We start from the raw sequence: 20180 nt of genomic DNA, 5'->3' as shown, positions 1-20180 counted from the left end.
ATCCAGTATAAAATGTGATTGCAGTGACTCATGTTCTGTGCATATGTCTGTGTTCTGGGGATGAAGAGCTTGGAAATATTCCTCCTAGCCTGAAGAAGACAGGACTGCATCACAGTCCATGCAGCCCCAGGCTGTGGCAGGTTTCCTTCTCTTCCATTTGGCAGGGAGAATTGAGTTGGAAAACCCACCAACAAAAAGTCTAACCCCATGTTTTACACACCAGCATGCAAACTCACATCAGTGACCCATTCTTACATCCTCTTCAGCCCTCTATTAAACCTGAAGTAGCTGCATGTGTGTGACCATTTTAACCCATCCTAGTTTGAGGGTGAATACTTTGCAATTTGGATTCACAACAAAACATGAACTCAGCACCAAGGGCCTCATTCTCATCCATAAAGCATTAACTGGAGTTTTCCCTGAGGTTTCCTTGCAAACAGAGAGCACTGACATCTTAAAATCATTCCCAGTTTGATTCTTTCCTCATATTTACACCAATAATCAAGACAAGATCCCTGACAAGGTGTTTCATGGGTGTACCCCAGAGAAATCAGTCCCCATGGACTTCCTCTGCATTCCTCTTCTAGCAAAGTCAGAAGGTCCTTCTCAGCAGCCATGATGTTGAAGGAGCTCTTGGAGCACTTAAGCCAGGCAACACTGAGACAAGAGTCTACTCAAATGCTCCCTCTTCTAACTGCAGAAAAGCTGCAAGTGTCCTGAACTACAGCAGATTAATTCAGAAGTCAATACACAGCCCTAAAATCCAGATTGAACCATCTTTACCAATTTCAGTCCTGCTTCCATTTTCCACTCTAGGGAGATTAGAATACAGCATTTACCTAAGACCACAATGGGTAATTCACTGTCTCATAACTTCATATTTTAGTAACAAATCTACAGATTCTACTTTCCCCTTCTGCTGCCTGACTTACTACTGTGAGGATGATGTATCATCGCTGGCATTGTTTCCATCACTTTGTTCCTGCATAATTGAAGAACTGATTCTTCTTTCTGATTAAGTATGTCTGTGTTTTACTTAATTCATGTAGCTATAAGCTAAAGGATATCATCACCTGCCTGTAGCACAGCTAACAGGAAAGAAGGCCTACATTTGTGATCAAGAGGATTCCCAATTACCATTTGACCTGCAAACATGACCACCACATAGGGATCCACAAGGTCCTTACTGTCTCCTATGAATGCTTTGGTGACATTGGCCATGATGCTAGAGTTCATCTTTGGAAGTCCTTCTGCTTTGTATATTCTCACGTAAAATCTGGCCCATGGTCTTTCAGATGGAAAGCCTTTTGGGATCAAGAGGTTCCTAAAAGAAAAAGAAGTAATTTTTTTAAAACGAAAAGCTCAGACAATGAAGTGATATTTTTTCCAACAAAATTGTCATCTCAAGATAGTTTGCATCCTAAGTAGACACAAAAAGGTGAATTAATTTGCTTCTGCATCTAAGCCAAAACATTTTCTGGTTACCATGGGAAAATGGTACAGCATAACTCAGCAAGTATGTCTGTGATATAAAACCACAAAAGCACAGAATACATAGTTTGGAGGTGACTTTTGAAGGTCATCTGATCCAACCCTCTGCTCAAAGCATAGCTAATTAGATCAGGTCACTCAGGACCTTGTCCAGTAAATTCTGAGTATCTCCAAGGATGGAGATTCCCCATTCTCTTGGGGCCTCTATAACATTTGACCATCTTCACGGTAAACAAAATTCTTTTATCTGTTCTGAAATTCTCTTGTTCTAGCCTACATCCAAAACCTCTCATCCTTCTACTGTAATCCTCTGAAAAGAGTCTGTCTCTGCCCTCCTTCATCTCCTTTTCCTAAGGCTCAATAAACCAAGTGCCCAACACACCCTCTTCCTGTATACCATGTTCTCCAGCCCTCCCATCATCTTGATCACTCTTCATTGTCTTGATCCACTATGTCAGTATTGACCAGAAACACCACTCCTGTAAAATTTAAATTATGCTGACTGCACCCTTTACCACTTTGAATTTCTCAGTTTTAAAAAGGAAAATGCTAATGCACTTGAGTTTATTTAAGGGCATGAAAAATATCCATGCACATACATCTGATAGAGGAAAAGGATTAGCTTTTCCTCATATATTTTCTTCTTACTTCACTGCATTTCAGAAATGTATATCTGGTTTCAAATCAATGAATTTTCTGTCAGGGGTAATCTGGCACTTAGCCACAGGGCACAGTCAGCTCTCAGCTGCAGAGAAGTGACCCTAGCATGCCCTTCAATTTAGTTGAGACGACTGTAAAACCTCTCTTGGAGCACATCAGAACAGCCAGGTGTACGATGCTATCCAGATATTAACTCTGAGTAAGGAAGAGAAGGATTGAGTTAGGAAGAGCAGATGACTCTTGAGGTACTTTGTAAAAAAGGAATAAATAAAAATGAATCTATTGCCTTACTTTTCAATCTGCTCCTCAGAATCAGCTGTTTTCTGTGTTGCTGGTATTGCATCACCTTTCCCAGTCACACTGATGTCACACTTCAGGTATCCCTTGGCTCCCGTCCTAATGTCAGCAGGGTCTGTGAGAAGTGCCCACTTGTCACAAAACTGATGACCTGTAAGATGGACGGATTTAAACACCCAAATCTAGGATGCAAATAAATGCAAATATTTTTCCTCTCCACTCCAAGAAAGAGCACTGCAAACAACACGTGGGCTTCAGGAGGATCAGGCTAAAGCACAACTGTTTACAGCACACATCTGGAGGGACAAAAGTGTTGTGTGACCACAAAAATGCAAACAAGAGGATTGATCTTGAGCTTGTCAGGAACAAGCTCATTTTCATCAACAGTTACTGAGATCAGTGACTACAAACCAGCTGAGATTCAGCAGCTGACATAAAGCTGCAGCTTTATGAGAAAAGGCCACCTTCTTTTATGAGATCTGTTTTAAGACCTCAGTAGCCTCCTGCAGCAAAAACCCTCCTGAGAGCTTTGTCCAGGTGTAATGCTGACAGCCAGCTGAGAAGGGGAGAAAGGAGCATGGACAGCTACTGGAGGAAGCAGAAGCAGCTAAAAGGAGGTTCAGCTCCATCTTTTCAGTGGGAAAATACACAAGACAATTCATCCTAGACAGCCCTTGCTGCAGTCCTGCTCAAGCAACCCTCCCCAAGCAAGGCCCTTAAACCTTACATTAATGGGCCCATTCCTAAAGATTGAGAAAACACCAGGTCCTTGAGCAGTTATTGAAGAGAGAAATATACACGTTTTGTGGATAGCTGTAAAAAGATTTCAGAAAGCACAGGACAGCTCTGGAGATGGCAGACCAAGTGGATCCATGATTGCCTCTTTGTCACCTCTTTCTTATCTTTCCCGTTATGACATGTCCCTCCTCTCTTTTTGTGCTCTCCTCACTATTCCCTCCATGGTCCATCCCACCCTCCCTCTACCCCATTTATCCCAACACATGCAGCAAAGCTTTGGTTGCTCTGTATTGAATGAGTGGGGTCAGGCTTTGTGAGCACTCAGCTGCTCACTCTGACCTCCCAAAGAAAAGCTGGCTTTGATAAGTGCTTCCCACCTATGTGCAGACTGTCCAAGTGTTTCCAATGTTGAAATTTTCCCCAGAAAATTGGCTGGTGCCCCGGTTACCAAAAAAACAAAAATAATCCTTGCATCAACCTCGTTCAGTTTATCCCTTGGTATAAACCAAAAGCATCTAACAGACAAAAAATGCACCACTTACCTGGCTGATGGTACACTGTCCCCAGATCTACTTTAAAGGAGCCTATCAGCACACTCCCAATCAGTTTATTGTGCATAACCTGTTAGAAAAAGGCACGTTAAACATTGTCATTATCTGTCTTCCCAGTCAATATAAGAAAAAAGCAATCCAAGCAATCCAAGAAAAAGCAAGCTCCAAATGACAGGTCATGTTCAGCAACATCCAGCACCACCCAAAAGCAGGTGTACATAGCCACAGAAGACACAGCCAGCTTTTTAAAGCTGTGCTTTACCCAATATTGCACCAATTTAGAAATCAACATATTTACATCCAAGTGGAATCATGCAGGTTCATCCCAGGCCCCAGGGTTATATACAGTGAGAATCAGACAGATGTGAATTCAGAGCAGATGCAGTTGTATTACTTATCCTGGCAGTTTTAAATAAATCACAATTAATATAAGCACACAGGACATAACTGGTTTTACAATAGGCTGTGGAAATCATATCACTTTCTGTGCAGCAGAATTATGTGAATTGCCATAAGAACTGAGTATACCCAGAGGAGAAAGAAGTAAAGCGATTCCTTGCAACATTTCAGTGTGCACACACACCAAGAAGAAATTCAATTATCATGAATAATCATCAATTATGATTTATCCTCCCGAATAATAATGAAATCAAAGAAGTTGTATAGATGTAAATGAGATGGCAAGAAGGCCCCAGTGAGTCTGTCTTTTTATGCTTCCTGCCAAGTAATGAATTTAATTTAATTTTAATTAAATTTAATCAATAATTTTCCTTTGTCATGATTCCTAGATCCTACTTCTGTGTCTGATTTTCAAATACATCTGTATGCTTCATTTTATGACAAGGCAGAGGCCAGCAACATCTTCTAACAGAAAACTGGTTCTGGAACTGCATTTCTCAAAAAATGTATTGCACCTGGGGTCTGAGTATCTTAAAAGGTTGAAACCTATTCCTTGATTGTACTATCTGAAAGTAGCCTGTATTCTCTGGAACACCTGGGCCAAACTGCAAGGAGAAACTAATCCCATGGGGTTCAAGTTCACAGAAGCAAATTTAAATGTTGGAGCTAAACAACCAAGCCTCTAAAAGCATTTTAGGAATCTGGAATCTATCGTACCCTGGTTTTGGACTTACAAAGCCAAGATATGATAAATTTCATCATTCGTATGGTCTTTCATCAAGATCTACCAGAAAGTTCAGGAGGTTTCTTGTTGCCATGTAATGTCATTCTCTGCTAAAAGACTGTGCCCCTCTGATTGAGGAAACACACTTATTTGTCCTTGGTAATTTCCCACTTTGACATGGAAGGAGTTTCTAGGGCTGAAAAAATCAAGAGCAAACAAAGGAGCAGTATCATTTTACTCTACTATTAATACTTTAAAAATAATTAACCTTCATGCAAGACAGGATGCAGTGTGAAGCCAATGCTTCATGCACTTGTGCTATTTTTTTTTCAGTCCCTGATACTGCCAGGTCCCATCACAGCACTGGACCCTCCCTCCTATGAAGTCAGAGTAGGGCACACAGAGGTGGAGAAGACATCATGAAAACTGTTGGGTTTCATCCTTAAACCAAGTAAAATTAGAGCTTTGGAGAAACTACACAGAAAAAGGAGCTTGCCCAAATCAGCTGATCCAACATGGGAAGGACTGAAGGGGAAACAGAGGCTGTAAAAAAGGGATTTAGTTAAGATGTAGAAAGAAGAGGAGAATATGTGGGGAATCTAAAGTGATGGTGATCCATTTTGCTTTTCATTTCCTCTCCAGGGCATGACAACCTATTCAGAGAGCATTTGATGTGTAAACCTTGAAAAGATTTGTTGCTCCCACTGCAGTGATGGGGGTTTTCATATCCTATTAACTGCTGGTGAAATAACCCACTGCTTCTGCTAAATGTTCTGCATATTTTACTGGTATTATTTTTTCAAGCATATTTTTTCTAATACAATAAGGAAGATGAGCATGAAGCTTATAGCAAATGCTTGTTGTCTTCTCTGAGACAGAGCATCACATCTACAGCCTACCTAATTAGGAAATGTTTATATCTTTCCACACTCAGTTGGCTCTATAGATGACTGAACACTTTTCTTCAGACTTTCTGAATGAAGGCAAGCATTAACAGTGTTAAATGGGGAGTATTTCAGTACTGGAGTTGCAGGTTTAGTGTGAAATAGACATTGCAGTTTTACTTTGGCATTACTACAAGGTTGCTGGAGTTGACTGACAGGTATTAATGAAGAAAAAAAATCTATTCATTTGCAGGTGCAAAGAAATGGAAGATCTAACTTTCCCTTCACACACGGGGTTGGAATACAGCTCAACTAGCTGCTGAACTGATGGACAATGGTACTTACTAATCTTTTTTATTTTCCTTGAGCTTCCCTATGTGGATGAGTTCACTTTCACAGATTAAGCAAATTCAGTGTGTGAATGCTGGTAATGCAGCTGGTAATGGAGGCTGCCAATCTTTGTTTCTTCTTAAGTGATATTCCTGCTGTGAAAACTTACCATCCCCCAGGCTTTCCTTTACTCCCAGCATAGAATTTTTCTTTATTTCTATCCCTGATATATTGAATAATGAATTTCTGTTTTCAGTAGCGTACATGAGCATTGCAGGAGATTAGTTGGTTGGGTTTTGTGGGGGGTTTTAAAGTGATTTTTATCTAGAATACCTTTAATTTCTTGCACCTTCATGAGCTATAAATCAGGTAATTTGCTGAGCCTGATGAAACCACAGATTTACAGCAGGTAATGACACATTGCCCCACACCCCCAACACCCTCAGAAAGCTGTCACTCTCCTCCACCACTGGATATCTTCTTAGCAAAAGCACATGAGATGGGAAAGACTGCTCATATCTTGGAGGAAAATACACACCCCCAAGCAGCAGTAGCCCTTAGAGTTGATGCCTTGGTACCATGCTGGTACTAATCCTGTCAGAAAAAACAGATACTGGGACCATATGCTGTAATCTAAGTCATAACAGTGAATGTTATCTACTCCCATGCAAAAGGTGGATCATTGTCAGCCTGCAGTAAACTCTGTCCATGGGGATACATAAATGTCAGATCTGCAGATACCTTACGTAGGGATGAACTTCATATATTTGAGCACTGCATGTGATACAGTGAATTTGAACTGGAATTTAGGATTCGGGCAGCAAGTTTACTACCAGCACTGAAAACTGAGTTTTCCGGCTGGCCATGTGTAAATGGACATTTTTTACTTCTGTAGATGGGAAGTCACTGTAGTAGCAGCTCAGCAAAGCAGGTACACAGTGAACTTCTCTGAGAAGTTTTGCATTGATGCTTCCTATAGCTCCTGACCTCTGTGTGTATCTGTCAAACACAACCAGCACAGACCCTTTCCTGGAGTACGTTTTGAAATGGACTGAGAACCTTGTAGAAAAAGAACTTTTCCTGGAGCACCAGCACTGCTCATTTCTCTTGCCAAGTGATGGGACCTTTTGGCAGTAGAAATGCAAAAAAACAGTTTATGAAGGGTACAGCTTGTGGTACTTCTAAGTAATACAAATACATAATTGTCCAGAGTCTCAAAAGATCTTCTTAATTCCTTAGGAGCTTTGCTAAATGTGGTGATGAACCTCAGGAGGCCCAGGAAAGATAATTAGCATGGCTCCACAGACCTGGCCTTCCAAACTGCAATCACTATCTAATGTCTCAAGTCCAAGAGCACATGTGTATTCCATCAGGGCTATTCTGAGATGGCACATAGCTTCCCTGGGACTTTCCTTGCAGCAAGCAGTGGAGCACCACTGAATGCTTGCAGTCCAATCCTGTGATAAGAGCAACCACTGACACACCCCAACCCCCTGAGAGCCACTGTTGAAGGTAAGGTACCTGGACAGTTGAGTTAGGAGCAATTGCATCTAAGCAACTGAGATAAATTGTTTAAGAGTGGAAACTTGAAAATTAGAGGGATAAAGACAATGCTAACAAGAGTTAACTAAGCTGAATTTTCTCATTCTACTGAGCAGATTGCCAAAGTGTCCCTGAAATTAATGTCCCTGAAAATGCACACTTACTCTTCCTTGAGAGTGATGTTCCTTCAAATCATTGCCAGATGCCTCCTACTTTTCCTCTCCCTATCCTCTCCCTTTCCTATATTTTATGCTGAGTATACAGTGATCTATGTACCTAATTTTTTTTTAATTACATTAAAACAAATCATTTAGAGCTGAAGTGACACAATGGCCTTTACTTAGTGTGCTAAGCTTTCCTAGGTACTTACAGAGATGTTGATTATTTTGTCGAACAGGAACACCTGTGGTCCAACGAAATCAAACACAAAGTACTGTGGGAAAAGGAGACAGCAGATTGGAATCATCCTTGTGATGGTAGCCAGCAATGGTTCAGCTTTTTGGGTCACCACACAGAGCCCCACTGAGATACTGGGGGTGCTGGGGAGGAAGGTTGGACACTGCAGAACCCTTTCCTTGTTCCCTAGCTCAGGTCTGGCACAGCTCAGACCTGTTTTCTACTCTCCATCTTGCATGGTTGCACAGCACTGCCCTTCACAAATGCCCAAGGCCCTCAGTCCCCTTCTTCAAGAGAAAGCACTTACCTCATTGTAGAAAGGGGCATTTGTGCCTTCCTTCACTGTTGTTTGCTTCTTCTCATCACCTATCTCGATGATCACCACGGGGTCAATGTTCTCACCTACCAACTGCCTGGCCTCAATGATGGTGATGGCAATCTGTGGGGCACAAGGACACCACAGGCACTCTTGGGCTCAGGTTCAGCCTGCCTGGGCGTTTCACAGACACATGAGCACCAGCATCCCCAGCTCACCTGATAATTCTGGGATTTCATCTCATCTTCATGAATTCTTCTCACCAACTTTGCCCTATAAAAATGACAAAATAGGTCATTAGGCATCTACTTGCCATGCATGGGAATAATCCCATCAAACCTGACTCCATTCCTCCCCTGTATGAAAAAATAAGTACACAAGGACTTGGCTATAGAGTTTGCTGTTCCCTTTGGCTCATTTTCATTAGCAGCACCGTTGAGGCACTCTCAGCATCCATTTCAATCTCTCCTTGAAGTAGATAGCATCCAGTGACAATCTGCACTGAGCTGATGTTTTGCTGACAAGTACACCTCACCCTGCCATGTGGGAGAGCAGCAGTGAAGGGATTGCTGCTGTCAGCAAATGGATTTTCTGTCAGCAGATGAATTGTCCTAGGGCAATGCCATTCCCAAGAAGGATGGAAAAGGTGTTTTGGGGGCTTTTAGGTAGAGTATACAAGGAGCACCTTTTTCTCTTTGGGCTTAAAGATCCAAAAATATTGGTCAGTGCATCAGTGTTCACTAGGTCTTCCTCTCTCTCTTCTCTTCCAAGAGTCTCACCATGAAGATTAGCACTTTCATCATGATTGCCTGATGAAGAAAACAACCAAAAAAGTAAAACCCGATTGATTTCCATGAGCAAAAAGCTAACTGCAAGCAATGAATTCACCAGCAGGAACTGATTACTTATTTATTTGGGTATCACAATTAGAGGTTCAGTAGTGGTTTGTACTGAGCAGCTCTGCTTACAGCAGCAGCTCCCCTCCTGTGCAAAGTCATCCACCATATAAACTGTGGCTGCAGCAGCTCTCCTCACCTCACCTCACATGCACACCAGACACATCTGGCTGCCCCACCTCCCATCTGCTAGAAAAACAGAGCAGGGAGAGATGATGGGGTTTGCACATACTACGTTGCAGCAGTGAGTTTGCCATCCATGGTTTGTAATAACAGTTTGACATGCTTCAGTGCCTTCCTTCAGCAACCACAGTGGAGCCTAGCTTAGAAATATTTTCTCACCTTTCCTCTTTGCAGAGAAGATTAAGTGGAAGACCAAAGACAGAAAAAGAGTTGAAGAGCATGATTCATGGTACATCTTGTAGAGAGCTATAGCCAGATAAGACAAATCACTTCCAGAAGCACTTATTTTTCTTCCTGATGATACAGAGAATCTCAGCAACCATCTACAACTGGCCAGAGAAGCCATTCCCATACTTCTCTGATTGGCCTGCTAGTCTAACAGAAGTCCTACCAGCATCTCTTACCCTTGCAGAGCATATCTGCTGTCACTACCTGCCTTGAGAAGGGTGCCATGTGTTGAAAGCTTAAAATTTGGGTGCTTGTATTTCATTCATCCCAGTAATTACTGTTATAACCAAGAAATGTTTAGTGACTGGATGCGAGTTATTTCTGGTCCAGAAGCTGTCAAGTGGTACCTGCAACAATGAAGATGACAGATACAGACAGAGACAACTTTTGCTGGTGTGGCGAGGCAGCCAGGCATGAACCAGCTACATGAAGGTTCCTTCACTAGGAACCTCATAAAACAAAGAGCAGCTGTAGGAACTGGAGTTGTTTAGCCTGGAGAAAAGGAAGCTGAGGAGAGACCCCATCACTCTCTACAGCCACCTGAAAGGTGCTGTGAAGGGGCCTTGGTCTCTTCTCCCAAGTTACAAGTGGTAGGACAACAAGAGGTAATGATCTCAAGTTGTGCCAGAGGAGGTTTAGATTTTATATTAGGAAAAAACTATCCACCAAAAGGGTTATCAACCACTGGGACAAGCTGCCGGGTAAGTGGTTGAGTCACCATCCCTGAAGATATTTGAAAGAACTGTAGATGTGGTACATGGACACATGTGGTACAAACTTAGGGACATGGTTTAGTGGTGGACTTGCCAGTGTTAGGTCAATAGCTGGACACGATGATCTTAAAGGTTTTTTCCAACCAAAACAGTTTTATGATTGCCTTGAGGCCATTAATGGGCCCATAGTTTTCCTCATGTAGCACCAAGTTCCCATGACTACTCTCCATATCCTGTTTACTCTAGAACATGCTGTTTGACTATGGGCTTGTAGTACTCTGCATTGTTTGCTCTGAGGCTAAAGCAGATAAAACTCCCCCACACACACACTGGGGTACAGGCACATGTCTGCAGGAGTGTCCAGACACTTCACCTGGACCTGGGTTCCATGTTTCTATTGAGATGTAAACTCTTTGGATCTCCATTTTCCTGGCATTTTATCATCTGTATAGTTATCCTTTTTTCCCCCCTCAATAACCACATGTATGTTGTGCATAACCAACCAGCTGGAACAATTCCCCTGTATGGATCCAGTGACAGAAAATACAAATGGTTCAGTGAGTGACAGTTCCCCCACTGCACACATCCCAACAGATCTCCTCAGCCCAAATCCCAGCCACAGCAAGAGAGAACTGGTGATTGCTGCATCTTTGCTAGTTCAGACCCCTCAGCAATGAAGATGTTAAAGAAATAGATGAAGCAGCAGCATAAAGACCTCAATCTATCCAACGAGTCAAACACAATCATTTGAAACAGAGATTTGAAGGCTCACATAGAAGACTGAAGCAACCTACAGTATAATGTATCTCGTAGACCATGGTGTATTTCATTGAGCAGAATATAAATAAGCACTAACACATCTTTAATTAATAAGAAGTTTAGTAGTCTTTAGTTTTCTTTGCTCCAAAAGCCCAAACCCCTTGCTGTAAGGAACCAGAGGAGAATCTTTTCAAAAGTAGTGCTCCCTAGCTAAATAACACTTAGGGCACAAAATATGTATTCCTGTTCCTGCCCACCAGTGAGTTAAGACACACGTGGCTGGTCTCTTAAAACACAATAATTCAAGGGCTGCACTAAACACATAGTACTCTGTGGTTTAAAAATTCTATTACATTTGAGGTATGTGACTGCAAAAGAAAGCTACAGAAGGTGAAAATTTTGTGACGTTGTTGTGGCTGAACTACAGATTTTAGTGAGTGGGGGGACTGGGGTGATAGGAGAAAAATTAGAAGTGGTAGGATGTACAGTGGATCCTTAGCTTGGAAACCATCAGTGTGTTAAGGGGCAGAAATAGGAAACTGCATATCTTACAGATATACCCACATCTCTTAAAAATAAAAAAAATCATTATTAAAAATAAAAAAAAAGAGATCTTAAGAGGAGAATTGTTATAAGTAAAGCTCCCAGCATTATTGAGCCAGCCTATCCAGCCAGCAGAGCCTACCGAGGTTGTGTTATGATTTCTGGAAGAAACAGATCTCTGGAAGAATTACACAACTGTAATGAATTATCTATCTCTAGATTATAAAAAAGCTCTCAAAAATGTGTCATCTCTCTATGGTAAGAGTGAGGCTAACATTTTTTGTTTTACTCTACCAGATACAGGAGTCTGATCTCTCAGAATCTGAAGGTGGACTTAATGAAACAGTTAATGCAAAAAGAATTCTCTCTCTGTTTACTTGGGAGTGATAAGGATTTTACTGCCTGTTTTATCTAGTCTAAACTCTAAGAAACAATTCAAATGAGTTCACATTAAGTCAGACATCATATACCCCCCACCTGCTCTTTGCTGTTGCAATATTGATTTATGAGGCCTTACCCAGTGCATCTTTGTTTGCAATAGTCAACCCTTTCTCGCCTTTCTTCTTCTTCTTCAGTTTCATGCCAGCAAACAGCCCCTTTCTGAAAAAAATGAAGAGAAGTGATCAGTGTGGTATCATTAAGCCCCCTTCTGTGCTGCACTTAAGGAACTGTTAACAGGGAGTTTTTATTTCCAGGTGAGATTGTTATATTCTAGTTTTCCTCTTGAAAAGCAAATAAGAGAAAGCAAACAAGAGAAACTTCTGGTTATTCTTAAAACTCAGGAATGTAAAGGCAAACATACTGAGAGAAGAACAAAAATTTCTTTTGAAACCAAGACAGCAAAAGAGAAAGAAATGAAATCCAAGATTCCAATCTACTCACAAACATAATCCTTATGCCTGTGACAAGGCCAGACATAAAGTCTTCTCACAAACTACAGGTTCCATATTAAAAGAAGTTTTTCAGTGAATTAAGATAAATACAAAAGCATTAGTGTAAACTTCCTTGGTGAGGACACCCATCATATCAGTGGCTGACATTCCACAACAGGTTTTGCCCTTTATTTAGTTCATTCCCACTCTTTCCAAGAGCAAAGCCAACAAGAGGGCTGGACATGTGTTTCTCCTCAAGCTGTGTTACAGAGCTGCTTCAGCCCAGTATCAACCCCACAGCTGTGCCTGGAGAGCCCCTTTCAAGCCAAGATTTTGGAAAAGTGGGGGAAGCAGCTGTCTGTCCTGCAATTGCCTTACACTTTGGGAAATTACTTGCTGCATTTTGGTTTTCTTCAGAGTATTCTTATCGTTTCTTCTTTAAAAAGTCTGTATTTTTAAGTTCCATGATTCATCACTGAAGAGGAGGATGGGGAGTAGAAATCAAATCTCAGAGCACTGGAGTGTGCAGTTTAATTTTCACTGGTTTCTGAAGGTTTCTGGAGGCTTGAGCCAGTGTTTAACAATGACCCTTAGTGTCTGTATATGTCTTGTCTGCTGCCAATAGAGGTCTGGCAAAACAGTAACAATAACATAGGAAATATACACAGATCTTCTTAAGGGTACACTGGACAGTGCTTGGAATAGAGGTGGACAATAAAAACACTTGGCTTTGAATGTTTGACTAAAACAAAAAAAAGAAAAAGTGAGAAAAGAATTCAGCATTATCAAGCTAAGCTTGAGAGGACATTTTCATTAAAGAAAAGCCTGTGGAGTTATCATTTTGAAATAACCAGACCATCCTGATATGTACTAAGAAATCCAGTCATTCAGATGATTCACTTGGCTTCATTTGATGATGAAAATGTAAATCTCGTTGCTGCAGACCCTACATGTTTGCTGAAACCAACATAGTTTTGATTTCATATTCTATAGCAGAGAAATAGGCAGTTCTGTTCGCAGGCAAACTGGTCCTTTTCAATTTGAAATGTCAAGAAAAACATTTCAGCATAGCTGAAGCATTTAATTTTGAAATGCTGAAATTTTATGCTTTTATAGTTTGAAAATATATTTTTTTACACCTCACTTTGAGAGCTGAAGCATTCACTAAGCCCCCCACAAAATTCTAGCCTACCTAGAGCTTCATTTTTATTAGTGTACTGCTCTCCAATGTTTTTCTAATTATTGGTCATATTGGTTCAAGAGGAGTATTCTGTGGGCATGATTTCATACTACAGTTTTTCAAAGGAAACAAATATGCCACTTATTTCACAAGGAAAACCTTGCTGGGCAAGGAAAATCTATGCTGCTCGAGAATTTTACGCTACTGACAAACAAACCAGGTGGTGAGAGTGGAAACACAAAGGATTTAGAACAATGGCAACATTTCTCACATCTTCTGCTGGTCACAAGCATGCAGTGATAAACAATCAGAACTTTTTTTTCCCTTGACATCAGAGGAATTGTTTGTCTGAATTGCTGTAGAAATAAAATCTTACCTAGGGAAGCCACAACCCAACCAGCCCTAACAAGCAACACCTACGAGCTGAGCAAACCTGATAGCAACCAGTGCTCAAACACCTGAAATCACCTGCAAACTCAAAGTGCATTTAGGTATGGAGGAAAAGTTACTGCAAACTGGGAAGGAAAGCTGATAATATTTACAAGGTGTTTTCAGAGCTGGCTTATTAAGTTTATTGGCCAGACCCAAGAGGAATGCATTTCTATGCTGGGCACAGTCAGAGAAGAAGCACAGTTACTGGGTGCCACAGAATACCAAAACCCAGTCAGTATGAGTATGAATGCAGTACCAAGGCAAAAAGTGGCTCAAGCAAAGGAGTCAGAAGGCAACTGGAGGGAATGACCATTAACAAAGCCACTGATGTGGAAACTGGGCCATCTTCCATGATTTTTATGTTTGCATAACACCAAAACTGCTTAAAAACAAAACTGCAGGAGGTGCCACGATGTAGTGACAGAAATATCCAAGCTTGAGAAAACTCCACAGATGCCAACAGCAGATCTGTCTTTGAAGCAAAACAGATTTCAGTCCCAGCCTTTTAGTTTGCCAGAGATTCGGGCACAGAAAGGCATCAGGGGGCACCTAAGTTCTCCTGCATCCCTGGCCCCACTGGCTACCATGGCCAAGGACAGTGCTGGCCATGCAGAGGAGTATCTCTCAAAAGCAGCAAGCACAAGCTACTCACAAAACTCAGCTATGGGAAAGGAGAGCATGGGGTTGCTCCCCAGGACAGCAGGGCAGTGTGCAATATATATGGGGTCTGCCAGAGAGAATCTTCTCTGTAAAGGTCTAAGCCAAGTCAGTGAAAGTTTCAGGGAATTTAAAATATCAGTCCCTTACAACAAAGAGGCTCCATCACTTCTGTGGGTAAAGCGTGTGTCATCTGATGACACTGCATGTGCTCCAAATATTGTGCACATGAGTAACATCCATGGTGCTTAGTTAAATCACTGAGCCTTCTTAAAAATGTTGTGTGGTTACTCTTTTTGGAATAGAGAAGGTTTTCTCCCAGAAAGCAAAAATAAAAGTAAGCTTTCTTCAAATTTCTACAAAAAAGTTCCTTTTTTGGTGCATGTTAGGACATAAATACAATTAAATGCTGAAAAATACTCCTTTCTCTCTCCCCAAGATTGTAAAAATGTTCAGAGGAAAAAAAAAAGTTTCATGTTTCTGTGCAGTTTCACACAATTTGATTACGTTCCGAAAGTTATTCCCATCCATCTGTTATCTCCAAGCCAGGTATCTGCCACATTTAGATAGACCACAAAGGTGCTGTGTGAAAACACTTCCTATGCTTCCCACAGGAAGGCACAAACATGGCACTGCAAAAGTCTGGGAAATGAAGAGAGACTTGGGATGCCAAAAAATTCATCTGTCTGTCACCCGTGGTGAGGATGGTGATAGTATTGTGGTAGTGCTGTGAAAATTTATCCCTCACATGCTATGTGATACAAATAGACAGAAGGATTTTGTCCTTTCCTAGAAAGAGCAGGATAATTTAAGATACAATAAAACAAATTCATGCCAAAAGATAAGATGGAAGAAAGAGTTCCTATAGGTTAGCAACACTTTTCCCATTTTAAGTTTTGAGGACCTCAGTTTTTCCTGCTATTGAAGTTAAGTACTTCAGGTAGCTGAGCAATGCCCAAGGCCCTTTCCAGATTAGAAACAGTCAAATATCACCCAACCCAGATAATATAGAACATGGATTAGTTCAAAGAGCACTGAGCCTCCCAGCTTCATCCACATGGGGGTAGTAAAAACATCTGGGGTAAGGATGACCTTTTCTCCTTCGACTATTCACAGTGACAATGTGGGTCCTATTTTCCTGAGGGGGCACTGACCATACCACAACACCTGAATCTACTCAGACTGTGTCAGATTTGCACCACAAATCTGTATATATGAGGGTTCAATTCCTGTTACAAATGGCACTGGTCCACTGGGTCTCTAAATTAATTTTCATACTCCTTGAAAAATGCTCACATAATTTATTCTGCTCTTATCATGTTTTATCCATGGCAGCTTCCAGCTTTCCAGATTATTTTTCAAAAAACCCTTTCATGCTGTTTCTTTTTCATTTAAGCTTTCCCATCGTCACTGAGGCTTCACAATCACTTCTTCACTGCATAATGTTCTCTCTAATATAAAATAACTGCTATTTGCAGTCTAATTTAAAGGAAAGCTGGCCAAGAAAAAAAACAAATAAAAAATTCAGAATGAGAATTGTCAGCAAGAGAGTACAAGTGATCTCACTAAATGCTTACTACTGCTTACTACTCTGTTTGGAGTTCTTCCTAACTTAGTTTCTTCTTCCACCAAAATCCCTCCAGAAGTTCATGTGCTCAGAGAATTGGTGCATGGGGAGAAGAGCTTATTGATTCAGAAGATGCACCATCGAGAGTCAAACAGGCACTCCTAGGGCACAGGCTGTCTGGCAGAAATCTCTTCTCATTGATTATAAGTCAGGAAAACAATCTGAGCCACCTAAACACGGGGGTCTGTAGCTCAAGGAGGAAACTTCTGTTCCCTTCCACAAGGCCTCCTCCCTTTGCAGCTTTCTATCTCCTGCTCAAAGAAATATCAGTCTTGGGCCTGAGTTGCATCAAGCTGGGATGCCTGTCAAGATCCATTTTCACACCCATGAGCCTTGGGACGCCCTTTCCTATCACTGGAACATGACCAGCTCCTGGTGGACACAGAGCAATGAAACCAGCAAGGTATGAGTTTGGGATCCCTGGAAATACAGAGGGCAGATACAGAAACAAAACCTGTTTATGCAGGACATATCCTAAGACCATCCAGAAATTTTCATGGGGACAGGCTGAGTTAGCTCCCAGTGTGCTCCAGGAAGCTGAAAATCCTTACTGGAGCAGCTGCTCTGCTTTTCCTCCCAAGGTTCTTCCTCCCTGGAAGCTGCAGTCTCAGCAAACTTTTTGACACCATCAAAATTAATTAGTTCAGGGATGATCAAAGGTTTGTGCAGCTCAGATCTGAGCCAGCTTTGGTGCCTAAGGATTGTAAAGCTATGGGCACAGTGACTGCCTTTGTGAGACAGTGTTAGAAACTGAAGACAAAGGAAAAACAGCCTTCAGCCTTCTCAAACATAAATGCAAAATATATTCCATGGGCTTGTATCTTTGCATTTTGCTATTTGCATTTTGTAAGGTGGTTCAAATTTTTTTGCACCTCTATAAAGTTCTTTCAATATAATTTTCAAGACTTCTTCAGTAGATCAAAAAGTATTGCACCAGGTGGATCATTATTTCCACACAATTAGTTCTAATTTTCGTCATATAAACACAAGCAAAAAGAATTGTCTGGGTGATAGAAATGTTTTCTCTTTTTTTCTTTTTTAATGCTAAGCCACAAGAGAGACTCTTGGCTCATTTTATTACTTCCATGATATATACTAGTCAAGGAAATTGAAAGGAAAAGTAAATTATCTCACAATTTAAGCCACTCATCTCAAAGATTAAAATATAATAATTCAAAGATGGAGCATGAAAATGAAAAGGCTAATCAATCTAAAACTATAATGCAAGCATAACTGGTTAATTCAGAAACATTTTTTGTTAAGCTAGTATGTCATTTGTGATAACAAATAAAATCTCAGGGCAAAAAAACTTTTGTGTTACATTTGGTTGTCAAAGAGGGATGAATAAAATACCTTCTGTGCACCAGGTCACATGGAAAGAAAGAAATAACTTAATGAATGTTTGATGTACCATTTCATGCCTTCTTTTCTCCGGACTACAGAAGTTAAGGGAAATTTTTGTCTGATTATTTATTTAATTTATCTCTTGCCAGTGCAGAGTTGCTTTGTACAGTATATTGTCAGATTCTTTATCCTGATGCAATCATGAGACTCCCTTTATCCACAAATCCATTATTTCTGTTGTGGTTCTTTCACAGCCCAGAGCTCTCACTTGTTTCCCTTTTTCCTGATTTCCCACTGGTTCTGCTGTTCTGAGATGTCAAAGGATTTGTAAAGGAAAAGCTTCAGCTTCTCAGGAAGGTAAATACACAAGCCTGTATGACAAGCTGATATTTTAAAAACAGCTGTGGCACACACACAAGTTTCAGAAGAGTGGAGTTTTTCACATCTAAGTGACACTGATATTTTATGTCTTGACTAATAATTTCTCATGAGTAAAAGGAAAACTAATCTGCAAGGTGACAATATGGTGTTCAACCTGTATGTTCAATAACAGGCTCTAAATTTGCTATTACAACTCAGGAAAGAAATTCTGCTGTCTTTGTGGATAATTTTCTATAAAACTTCAGTCTATTGCACTGCAGCAGTCACAGACTTAAATGAACCATTAGAAAATGTAAGAAATGAGATAAAATTACAGTAGAAAACAATATGTGTCACTAAATTACTCCATTTTGGCTACTGCTTTCTGTTCCAATTGGCTCATCTTGAAAAGATCACAAAACTCAGTAATGTAAAAACACTGGGAAGTGTGATGAGAAGAGGGCTCCCAGCTGATTCTATTCAGCCTGGGAAAAGTGATGATAGATTGTTTTGCAGGTGATGTACCTCAGTAAGAATAATCTGGTGTGACTGAGAAGTTCTGAACTCAGAACTGGTAATAAGACTCAAGGAGAAGGTCTTGAAGTCAGCACTGGTGGTCTCTGAAGTCAGCAGCTCAGTGTGCAGAGTTAGTTAAAAAAGCCAACACAGTGCTAGGTATCATCAGGATGGACATTGGGAAGAAGCCAGTGGGTGTCACTTTGCCTCTAAAACATCAGTGAAACCACATGGGGTCAGAAGACAAAATCACAGAATAATTCTGGTTGACATCCCAAGTACTGCGTGCAGCTCTGGTGTCCATATCTCACGAAAGATGGCAGGGTTAGAGGAGGCACAGAAAAGGGTGGGAGGTGTCACTTGATGAGAGACTGAAACAGCTGGAACTCTTCATTTGGAGAAGGGATGACTAAATTGGAATAGGATCAAAGTTTATAAATTTAAGCTTGTGAATAAGGTGAAAGCAGAGCTGCTTGGTAGTTAGCAAAACCCATAACACTAGAATGAAGATACACCTGATGAAACAGGACCCAAAATACCAAGAGGACCAGACAGGGATGGATCCATTAACACTCATGACAAAAATGTTCTGAATGCTGGTGGGAATGGACCACAAAAGGTGGCCAGGCTCATGTGCTCTCCTTGAATATCACCTTCAGACAGAGCATGGTGACAAATGGATACTGGATCTGACCTCTTAAGAGTATTTCTCATCTTCTGTTGGTTTCCTGATCATGAATACCAGATCTGTGAATGGATGGGTCATCTGACAGTCATGATGGATTTTAATCAGATACGGGTTCATTATCATATTTCTCTCAGAATGATCAAAGCACATAACACAAGCCTTTTGTCAGAATTATACCTAATCTAGCATAAAGCCTGATAGTAAAGAAACTAATCCTTTCTTTGGACACACTTGGACAGGAAGGTGAGTTCCCTCCCAGTTAGCATGGTCTCATGTGATCACCATGTCCTTGAGAGGAAGCTGGAGTTACTGCATTGGCCAACTGGAACTGAAGTGGTGTTTAGCAATGAGCTATCAAAAAATGAGTGACAGAGAGAGATTAATAGAGAAGGAGCTTCTCAGTTTCAGTCTCCAGATCACAAAACAGGAGCACTCAATGACACTATCAGACAAGTTTAAAACAAATGAGAAGAAGTGTTCTTCAGTAAGAAAAATAAATCATATTGCAAGAAAGGCTGTTCAGACCAAGGAATTCAAAGTGATTTCAGGTAAATTTCTGGAGTTGGGGCCAGGGAGTCCTATAACTATCCAACTCATAAGCTTTTAACTGTACAAAACTGCTAAGGGCAGGATCACAGACCCTCTTCCCAAGTATCCACCCTTGGCCCCTCTTGGAATGCAGAAACCTGAGTGAAGAAGACATTATGGTTTGAACCAGTTGCTTCCATGTTTTTAGCATTCTAATTGAAAAATATTACTTTCCTAGATGCTGTTACATGCAAAATGACCAAAAAGATGATCTGCAAGAAGAAATACCAACTACATTCAAAGACATTCTGAACAACCTAGAATTG

General features: G+C 40.9%; 1 protein-coding gene across 2 annotated transcripts in view; it reads right to left on the bottom strand.

Annotated features, from left to right (window-relative positions):
* FER1L6 (fer-1 like family member 6) overlaps positions 1 to 20180 on the bottom strand; it is an 84505-nt gene that overhangs the window by 48351 nt on the left and 15974 nt on the right. For both annotated transcript variants that reach the window (XM_071738326.1, XM_071738325.1), the window contains exons 2-9: positions 12168 to 12250; positions 9014 to 9137; positions 8547 to 8601; positions 8320 to 8451; positions 7987 to 8049; positions 3729 to 3807; positions 2443 to 2599; positions 1138 to 1324 (exon numbers count right to left, since the gene is read on the bottom strand). In XM_071738326.1, the coding sequence (XP_071594427.1) occupies positions 1138 to 1324; positions 2443 to 2599; positions 3729 to 3807; positions 7987 to 8049; positions 8320 to 8451; positions 8547 to 8601; positions 9014 to 9137; positions 12168 to 12250 (880 nt within the window). The remainder of the gene's footprint in view (positions 1 to 1137; positions 1325 to 2442; positions 2600 to 3728; positions 3808 to 7986; positions 8050 to 8319; positions 8452 to 8546; positions 8602 to 9013; positions 9138 to 12167; positions 12251 to 20180) is intronic.

This window comes from Heliangelus exortis, chromosome 2 (assembly GCF_036169615.1).
Source record: "Heliangelus exortis chromosome 2, bHelExo1.hap1, whole genome shotgun sequence".
NCBI classification, from domain to species: domain Eukaryota; kingdom Metazoa; phylum Chordata; class Aves; order Apodiformes; family Trochilidae; genus Heliangelus; species Heliangelus exortis.
This window is presented reverse-complemented; position numbering and strand designations above follow the sequence as displayed.